We start from the raw sequence: 10,409 nt of genomic DNA, 5'->3' as shown, positions 1-10,409 counted from the left end.
CTTTTACGTATTTCGTATTTTCCCGTATTTTCCGCGTATTTATTTTGTTGTTTACCTATGATAATTGTGATGTTTATTTATGGGAAAAGTCAAAAGTGGGGAAAAAGCCAAAACCAACGTTATGTTGGCGCTAAATGTGCACAACTTCAGGGAAATTCGGAAATTTGTTCTATTCGAGTGAATTGTTTTACCTATTTTATGTTTATTAATTTTTGTGCTTTTATTTCTTTGCTTTTCTTTTTCCCAATGCTTTAGTAGTTTGCCCAAAAATGATGCTTGATGGACTGGAATATACACAAAAATAGCATTCGACAGGGAAATTGCCTTGCATTTTTATTTTTCATTGCATTTTCTTTATTATTATGTGCAACTGCAGCAGCAACAAAATTCACTTACCAGCTTTTCAATTTCTTATTAATTTAAAAGCCTATTTGTCAATTCATTTAAGGGCCTCTCATCATTTTTATACGATTCTTTAGTGTGTATTCGTATCTTTTAATTGGCGACTTATGGCTGGTGAGAAAAGGGAAATTGTTGCACAATTAAGTAAACTTCCTTCGGTGCGGAGATAATAGGGATTTTCCACCATAGTTTCCTTCGCTTCTCCATCTCCTTCTTATTTACAGCGCAATCAAATTTAACTGTTTAAACAAGCGATGAAAAGATTCTGCTTTTCACCCACACACACACACACACACACACAGTCAAGCAGCATTCACACATATGCGACGGGTGGTGCAGTCATTGTCATTGCCAGAAAAGTGGGTGGTGGGTGGTGGTTAGTGGGGGGGTGTGGAAAATGCAAAACAATTTCAGGCGAATTAGCGTAATTGTCTCGCCGCTGCTGTTGCTTCGGCTTCAGCTTGAGCTTCTTCTGAGACAAAAGGGCCAAGGAGAAACGAGAAAGTGGAAAGTGGAAAGGAGAGTGGAGATGTGAGAGAGGAGAGAGTTGGAGAAACAGCAGCAGGACTCAAGCTACTTAATCCTCTAATTTGTGTGACTGTGTGTGTGGGCCGCGCCCCTTTTCTGGGCTTTCTCTAGCCCGGGCGAAGCAAAGTTTGCCCTCATTTATATGCAAAAATGTAAACCAAAAAATCAGCGAGAATGTTAAATCCAACAAAATGCATTTAACACATAAAAATTTGCATAGAAAGTGCTGCCTTCGGTAAACCCCCCTCCCCCCCCATCCCTTGCTCCACATCCCGCATCACGACGATTTCCCATCCAGAAAAACCCCATTCCATTCCGGTTTTCTGGTTTCTGTATTCGCATACCGCACTATCTAAGTGCGAGCGGCAGAACAATTGAAGTTAATTTTATTTTTATTTTTATTTCCGGCACCCGCTACTTGAGTATTATTACACTAAGCCTTAGAGTGTGTAAGTGTGTGTGTGTGAGTGTGGCTGCCACGCCCCCATTTAAGTAGTTATTTCGGCTAACCTCCGTCTAAAATGCGCTCTTCTATGCGCTTCTCAATGTCTTCACCTAGAGATGCAATCTTGCACTTTTGTCGATATATATAATGTAATATATTCTGTTAGCAACTAACCTGCGGTTAAAATGCGCCCTTCTACGCGCTTCTCAATGTCTTCACCTAGAGATACAATCTCGCACTCTTATTAATGTTAAAATGCGCCCTTCTATGCGCTTCTCAATGCATTTACGTGCTGGCTGCACTCCATGCTCATTTTGCTATATCACATTTCTAAGAACCGCTGGTATGCAAAACTTTAACTACTTAAACTCGGTTGCTGTTAAAGTGCGCTCCTCGAGACTTCAACTTGTTGGACACTTTTTAACGTTTCACTTTCGGAATGGCAATCTTCCCCCGCACCCCTTCCCATTCCCCTTCCCCTTTCCATCCCCATACCCCATTCTCTGCCATTTTATATCTGTCCGTTTCTTATTATGTATTTGTAACCAATTGCTTGCCAAAACCCCCCCCTTCGCATTCACGCTCAGTCAATTTTTTGTTGCCACTGCCACTGCCACTGCTGCTGCTGTTGTTGCTGCTGCTGTTGTTGTTGCTGCTGCTCGTGTGTCCTTTGTGTTGTTGCTGTTATTGCATGTGTTGAGATTCTCATGGAAATTTGCATACAAATTGCGTCTGGCGCGTAGGAAGCCCTTGGTTTGCAGGGCGTTGGCGGGCTATATATGTGTACCATGAACACTGGCTAGAGGGGAGGGGGAGGGGGAGCGGGACTGGTGGGGAGGGGGGGGGGGACAGATGGCCCGACATGCGTATGGGGTTAACGAAGGGTTAACACAACACAAAAAACCAGAGCGCCGAATGAAAAAAGCAAAAATATGAACGGCGGCACCTGACAACTGTCAAATTCTGTGGGTTACCATCGATAAATAAAATGGAGGACAATTTTATGACGCCGACGAGGTCATAGGACGTTTTGTCCGTTTCGAATATTTTGTTATAGTTTTAAAAGCAATTATAAAACAGGTTGTTAGGGAGCTAACAACTTCAGTTAAGGAATGCAAGCAACAAAGTAATCCAGAACGAAAATATCAGAACCAAAGTTACATACGAGTATCTAATCAAACAAGCTATTTGAATGAATCACATCAAAGACCAATAGATACGAAGTTACTCTTCAACTGGAACGCTTTTCCTGGCCGGATTTCATGATGTCCAAGATCGCTGGCTCACATATTTCGAATGTCTACACAAGTTCAAGTATTTGGTATCTGGTAAGTTTTGCGATAATTAACAAGAAGTGCATTTTTTCAATAACCTGTTTATCTGTTCCAATAACGAACTTTGCCAGTAGTACAAGTGCATGTACATGTACTGTGAATGAAGAGTATAAACTTTACTTTCTGTTTCGCTAGTGGAATGGCTCTGCTACACCGCACTGTTTTATTGGTTAATGTTGGGAAGTATTTACATGCAGGGTCAGTGACAAACAGTAACAAGTTGGTATCCGTAACAAGTTAGTGACCAGCGGCGAGCATTTACCAGCTGCTCTGTGCCCAACCGCCCTGCGGAGCCCAGCCGCCGGAGGAGTAGCTGGAGGCACCGCCGCCGGAGTAACCGCCGCCATGGCCACCGCCGTATCCGCCGCCATAGCCGCCGCTCGATCCGGAGTCGGAGATGACCTTGATGATCTTGACGGTGCCACCGCTTCCGTAGCCACCACCGCCATATCCACCGCCGCCGCTGTATCCACCACCCGACGACCAGCCGCCGCCGTGGCCGCCACTGTAACCGCCGGAGGAGCCGCCTCCGTAGCCACCTCCATAGCCACCACCGTAGCCTCCGCCATGGCCTCCTCCATAGCCACCGCCAGCTCCGGAATCGGTGATCACCTTGATGATCTTAACCGTGCCGCCGCCTCCGTGACCACCGCCGCCATAGCCACCGCCGCCGCTGTAGCCACCTCCTCCATGGCCACCGCTGTAGCCGCCGCTATATCCGCCTCCACCGCCGCCGGAGGACCAGCCGGAGCTGAGGGCACTGCCTCCGCCGCCGCCGCCCAGGAATCCCGCATGGGCCATACTGCACACCGCCAGCAAGCAGACGAAAACCTGCAAGAGATTGGCAGGAAACGCGTTAGTTGAACTCACAAAAGGGGTACACACAAAAAAAAAAAAATAAAAAGTAATGCAGAAAGTGGTTTCACTCTTCACTCTGTTGTGAAAGTGTTAATCCGCGATGGGCGCACCTTCATGTTGGCGTGCTTGAACGATTGATTGAAAGATGGAAAGATTGAAGGAACTGCGACTGTGTCCGACTGGAAGGGCGATCTTCGACTGTGGTCTGCAGCGTTGTGGCCGCCGCTTTTATGGCCAGCAACTCGGATGCTCGGCCAACAGCTTGGCTCACTTAACCCTGCCCTGCCCCAACCTGCCCCACTGCGGCGCACAGTGGTTCGAACCACGTCCAAACCGGACTGCGGAGCATGGCAACTCACTGATGGTAGAAGCTGCACCTAACAGCATCTAATATCTCTGGGTTTTAAAGTACATCAGATTCATTCAAATGAAAGTCTAGTAGCCACTTTAACCAAATACCCTCTACTTTTCTAATGGGTATTATAGATTGGTGGACCTTAACATTAGCTGTACATAAATGCTTACATTTACTGGCATTTTTTAATCTTGATGTCAGAAAAGGGTTAATTTTGTATGTATTGAACCGAAGTTTAGTTAAGGGAAATCAGGTATCGATTTCCCTTTGTACCTGAGCTTATATAACTACATATGTTATATTTGTTTCCTATTGTAATTGATTTTGCACATCATAAACTAAGACGGAATAGGGCAAAATAATTATAAAATTGCTATTTTCCATATATGCACATACGTGATTTACCCACAATACGAGGAAATGGAAATAATATCACTGTGTGGAGTCTGCTCGTGTTTGACACACTAATTGCCGGTCCACGCGATGGTCCGTTTTGAGTTGCGGCATCATCATTACCATGACCATTACCATTACCACCATCACCACAGGCACCGCCGCCGTTGTCCAGTTGTCTGCATGAGGGCAACGGCCCTGACCCCGCCCCATCCATCCCATCCATGCCAGCCATCCCATCCATGCCATCCATGCCATCCATCCCATCCATGCCATACCACATGCCATCCCATCCAATCTCCACCCGCGGCTCAGAGCTCCCAGCTTCCAGCTCCACGCTGCGGGCTAATTTATGTCGCGGACTGTACTGTGTTGCAATCCAGGCGGCCGGAGCTGTCAAGTGGGCCAACTTGCATCGCCAGTTCGCCAGGTTGGTGGAGGAAACCCTTTGCAAAGTTTAAGACACTGCACTTGCGCCGAACTAAAACCGTTTGATGGCGCATTTTCAGCTCGTTATGCAATTCATCCGAATCGACACAAAGTTGCAAAAATAATAAACAATAGCTGCCAGCAGCAGCAGCATGATCCAATAAACCAGGTAGCGATCGCACCACCAGCACCACCAGTGGTGGGGATTGAATGGGTGGTGTAGTACTCGTACCTGGGCATCTTAATAACCAGGTACTTTACTTTAATAGAAATGATCACGCTGAATTATGAACTTGCTTCATTATCCATCTATTGCCATGTCGCAATATCAACCAGCATTCGATGCAAAAACTGTACCATTCGATGCTTTTTTCGGCCTTAGATGTTATGAGTACCAGGAATTCAATCTCCATTGAGTACTGAGTACCAAAATAATCACTACCAAATTAATTCCAACATAATTATTAGTTTCATAAGCTGTTCAATCAAGTTTCGTGTTATGAAACATTTTGTATTTGCAGATCAGTCCTTCAGTTCTCGCAGCCCATCAATCTGCGTTTTTCAGCTGTGTTGAAGCCACATTGAGTGGAGGCATTGAGTAACTCTGCCATCTCTGTACCCAAACACAATTTCGATCTTGATTAATTCGGCCAACGCGATCGCAGCTCCATTAACATTTGGCCCGCAGTGGCGATGGGTCAAACAGAATGCTATTAATTGCCACTCGATTCGGTGGTTGCAGCAAAAGCTGCAGCTACAGCTACACCTAAAGCTGAAAACTGAAAACTAAAGTAGATAGTTGTAAGTAGTTAGTAGTTAGTAGTTAGTAGTTATGGCCAACCTTCACTTCTCGATCTGATAGATGAGCCATACGTTTTCCGCCGATTCGACATGATTTGTTCGACTGAAATGGCCCACGGTCCACGATGGTGGTTTTATCAAGGAAAAGCCATCTAAAGAATACATATTACACATTCTTATTGCTGCAATTAGGTAGTGAATTAGGCTATCAACCTCTTTCAAAGCTGCAGCATGACGGAAATCAAGGCTTTCTTGTTAAAAACATTTAATGTGGCTTTGCAGCAAACAATTAGCGATAATGCATTCCAGTTAAAAACAGTCGGAAGACATTTATTTTTGACGAACATTTCACTAACCGAATTTTATTATGATTTATTGCCACGTTTGAGTTAACAATGCCAATAACAATTAGCGATTATTTAACGGGGTTTGATGTGTTTAATGCGCCATAAATGCCTAAATTTACGCATATTTATTGCACATTTAATAGAAAACTGAGTGCGTGGGGCTTAGAGAAATAAAGTTGTGTAACCACTCTAAAGCCATTAAACTCAATTATAATTGACATTTGGATGATATCAATGCGCTGCTAAAACGAATGCAAGTCGAATTATAAATATGCATGGGATTAAGTGTATACAAACCCTCATTAGTCATCATCTTCAACGGAGTAGCCATTAATTAAGGCATAAAATATGCCCACAAAAAATCGGAGCTCACGAATTTGTGAGTAAAAACAAAGCAAAATACAACACGAAGAACCGAAAGACTCAAATCCGTAGAAAACTAGTTACGGCACAACATCAAAAACAACAAATCCAATGATTCCAAATCCAAAACAAATCCGAGACGCATCCGCAATTATATTCGTTATTTCGGTGGGGGAATTACTTAACTCACAACATCGCCAGAATGGACATAATTACCAGACGATAATGGATTCATTCCCACCACCTTGCCACCACTTGACCTTGGGCTTAACCCACTGAGAGCTTAACCCACTGAGAGCTTAACCCACTGTACGCCGAGGTATCTAAACTATTTTTCCACCACCTATGGAAAGTTTTCGAAGTCATACAATTATGACAACGTATATCCAAATCAACAAAGTGCCTGTCCAAAATTTGCCACTTAATCTGAAACCACTGATGAGGGCATTGTTTGCATTCAGCGAGAAATGCAGTGTAATTTCATACCGTTTTGTGATATAATATCCCATTTCCATTGCTCAGTTTGCTGCTACTTTAAAAATTATATGACAAACTGGTTGTAAATTATTTCGGCAATTGCAAACAGCACACAAATGTGGCCAAATGGGTTAAGTGGAAAGCGAAACTGGCCAACAAAGATGCTCTCCGAAAACAAAAAAAACCCCCGAACATGAGTAATCAACTATTGCGACTTCCCAATCGATAGACAAAGAATATTTTTTCATTTTTTCTGTGTATTTCATTAACAATTAGCAACAAAAAACTTAATGGTTTCTAAGCGCACACACAAAACGCGTGCACCAACTTAAACTAACTTCGAGCATCGAGAAAGGCCAATATCGCCGCTCAACTCCGACAACAGGAACAAAGGAGTTGACATCAGCGCACTGGATTGCCTGAATGGTCTGGGATCCGTTGAGGTGTCCGTAGAGGTGTGAATCTCCGAGGAACTGCTTAGTTCCAGCCGGAGCCACCGGAGGACCAGCCACCGCCGGAGGACCAACCGCCATCGGCGATTCCGGTGCTGATCACCTTGATGATCTTCACATCCTCGGCATGGTGGGCATGTCCATGACCGCCGCTGGAGTAGTCGTAGCCATGACCATGGCCATGGCCATGACCCTCCTCCTGGAAGACCTTGATGATCTTAACCTCGGAGCCGTGCCCATGGTCGTGACTGTGACTGTGGCCATGGTCGTGACCGTGAGAGTGACCAGCCTCGCTGATCACCTTGACGATATTCACCTCCTCGGGAGCATGGGCATAGCCACCGGAGTAACCGCCGGCCCATCCGCCGCCACCATGGCCAGCCTCCTCGCTGATGACCTTGACGATGGTGGGGGCGCCGCCTCCTCCGGATGACCAGCCAGCGCTTCCTCCTCCGGATGACCAGCCACTGCCACCACCTCCGGATGACCAGCCAGCGCTTCCTCCTCCGGATGACCAGCCAGCGCTACCGCCTCCTCCGATGAATCCGGATTGGGCCAGGCTGAAGCAGGCAATCAGGCAGATGAACACCTGGAGACGGATCAAAAATCAATAGGCTGCACCCTAATCCGCGCCACAAGGAGCACCTACCTTCATATTGCTGTCGGTTCCACTTGGGTTTAACTGGCACTTGGCGATGGAACGAAGTGGGATGGGGGAGCTGAGCTCGGAAACTGATGACAATGCTCTGCCCTGCGGCCACTATTTATACGGCTCCAATGTGGGTCATTGCGAAGAGAAATGCCACTCGCCCCCATCAACCGATTCCGATTCCGATTCCCATTTCCATTTCCATTCCCATTCCAAATGCGACATTCGCTGACCCAAGAGCTGTATCACTGTATCACTAATGCACCGATTTTTCCAAGACTCTTAATCAGCGGAGGCTATTAATAATGTGCTGGAAGGTTAACTTTTCAAACTTTACGTTCACAAGATTACAGGTATGAAATATACAAGTGGGAAATGTGTAAAAGAGTGACGAAAGATGATGACATTTCTCTTGAATAAAAGTAGAATATATTTTGAAAGTATTTGGAAGGTAAAGAATGATATGTAGACCAAAGTAACGAAAGCCTTCTAATTATATTATATTCTAATAATATTAATTATATTAAAGATGGAACTGAAGATGACTTGGCAACCCTGCTGCAGACAGTCTTCAAACATCTGTTCGCCCTGGGCGGAAAATACCTCAACAGGTGTTCCCCGGTGTTTTGATTTTGCCATCATTTTGACTACCGGTTATCGCGATTTGCGATTCACAATTCACAATTCACAATTCGCCGATTTGCGATTCTCTCTTTTCGCACCAAACTCACATTCGTGCACCAAATTGGCAAGACACTTTAGATGGCCGAATTATGCAAATCAGCGTGTGGGTCAAAGTGAAAGAAGGCGATTTGGAATCAAAACTTCAGCAGTCAGCAGCTATCACTGTTGCGTATGCACATCTGCTTAATTAAGCGCCCAGCATCGCGAAGAGCTTGTTTTTTATGGCGCCTCGCATGGAACGGATGACGAGCACTTGGCCAAAAGCAAAGCCACAAGCAAAGCCACAAGCAAAACCACCAGCAAAACCCATTTGCCAACTTTCTAGCGTCTGCACTTCGCTGGCATTGTACTCGTTAGCATTAAGCATATTTACCTTTATGATTTTTTTTCCCGCCCAACGCGACGTATCACATTCTGTAATGAGCCCAAATATTTTCGCAGCGCTCAAAAGTCACCAACTTGCCAGCAAGTTACCACATGAGGTAACTTTTTTGACCTGCTTGCAACACATTTGCATCAGTAGCTGTAGTACTGATGAAGTGCCAGCAAATATTGTTGCTATGATCGGCATATTTGCCACCGGCGACACTTTGCATCCACGTCGCCAACTGAACAGAAAAGTGATCTCAAACTCGCATGCGTAAGTTTGCTTTTAATTGTATTATTTCAGATATATAGCACTTGTTTTTTTGTTGGTTTAAATATATGTATGTAATTCGCGTTGCCGATTGCCATTAGGCTCGATTTATAGCCGTTGTCCTTGTGCTCCACACTCCACACTCCACACTCCGCGTTCCATATGCAAATCGGGCTCACGCATGAACGCCCAAACATATGCAACAAGACACGGAGCCAAATGCGATAAATATGTTGATGTGGTCATGTTTTTTTTTCCAACTAACAGCAGCGCTTTTCCGCTTTTCCGCTCTTCCGCTGTTCCGCACTTGCGCTTTTCCGCCGTTTTTTTGTTTTTATTTTTGTTTTTGCCATGCTCATTCTTCATTAAAAATAATGAAAATTGAATTTAATTCGCTTGTCGGGCCTAATTATAATTATGTTAATGGCGCATGTATTTCCACAAAATTTCCACAATGTTTGTCCAAATCGTCAACCGATTTTCCATTTTCCCAGTTTTCCCACTGGCCACTGGCAGCCAGATAGTATCTGCGAAATCATGTTCCATTCCATTACATATCGTGACATGGACTCCACTCCGAGTTGGCTTAGTTGGTTGGCCAACGCTAATAGGAAGTGATTTAAACTGATTTTAAACATGCATTTCTGGTGGCCCAATTAGCGTCGCATTTTGCAGAGCATAAGGGGAAATGCACTTCATAGGACTCACCTGGAATATTTTTGTATATTAAGTTGTTTAAGTTGCAGAAATATGAAAGCGAAATTGATTTGTTTAACAAAGTTTAAGAAGCGATGCCATTGTGTTTTTGGCTATTTAGTTGAAAAAACACGGCTGCTGCAAATAATATTTATAATATTTGTATTAAGTCAGTGTGTGTTATGTACTAATAAATAATTAAATGCACAGGTACTTACAAGTACAAACATTTCCAAAGTTATGTTCCTTTTCCTTTAACCAAAACTCATCCGCTTGTCGCTAATTTTGCCACTTTAGTTTAACCAACGATATGGAAACAATCGCTGAGCTTTAACCAAACTGAAAGCAGGAGTCAGAAAATAAAGGAGGCGGGGGAAAAAAGGGGGAGTGGCATTTCGGTTTTTGGGCAAGTTGGTTACTGCGATTGAATTTAATTAGCTTATCATGAAAGCGTATTCCACATAAATTTATCAAAATTGCTTTACACAGCAGCAGAGACAGAGGCTTTTGCGAGGGGTGGCGAAGGGGAAAGGGGGGTGCTGTGCCCAAATTGCATTAC

The 10,409-nt window shown here is 44.4% G+C and overlaps 2 protein-coding genes across 2 annotated transcripts; both read right to left on the bottom strand.

The window, feature by feature from the left end:
• Positions 1-2,829: 2,829 nt before the first annotated feature.
• LOC6525872 (acanthoscurrin-2) lies at positions 2,830-3,786 on the bottom strand. Its single transcript, XM_039377438.1, has 2 exons — positions 3,678-3,786; positions 2,830-3,540 (listed from the first exon to the last, which is right to left on the bottom strand). The coding sequence occupies exons 1-2, from the start codon at positions 3,681-3,683 to the stop codon at positions 2,968-2,970; spliced, it is 579 nt and encodes a 192-aa protein (XP_039233372.1). The 5' UTR covers positions 3,684-3,786; the 3' UTR covers positions 2,830-2,967.
• A 3,185-nt stretch (positions 3,787-6,971) lies between these two features.
• LOC6525871 (loricrin) lies at positions 6,972-8,229 on the bottom strand. The gene is made up of 2 exons (XM_002101655.3): positions 7,834-8,229; positions 6,972-7,773 (listed from the first exon to the last, which is right to left on the bottom strand). Exons 1-2 carry the CDS (start codon positions 7,837-7,839, stop codon positions 7,210-7,212), a joined length of 570 nt encoding a protein of 189 aa, XP_002101691.1. The 5' UTR covers positions 7,840-8,229; the 3' UTR covers positions 6,972-7,209.
• Between the last annotated feature and the right edge of the window lie 2,180 nt (positions 8,230-10,409).

This window comes from Drosophila yakuba, chromosome X (genome assembly GCF_016746365.2).
Source record: "Drosophila yakuba strain Tai18E2 chromosome X, Prin_Dyak_Tai18E2_2.1, whole genome shotgun sequence".
Taxonomy (NCBI): Eukaryota; Metazoa; Arthropoda; class Insecta; order Diptera; family Drosophilidae; genus Drosophila; species Drosophila yakuba.
This window is presented reverse-complemented; position numbering and strand designations above follow the sequence as displayed.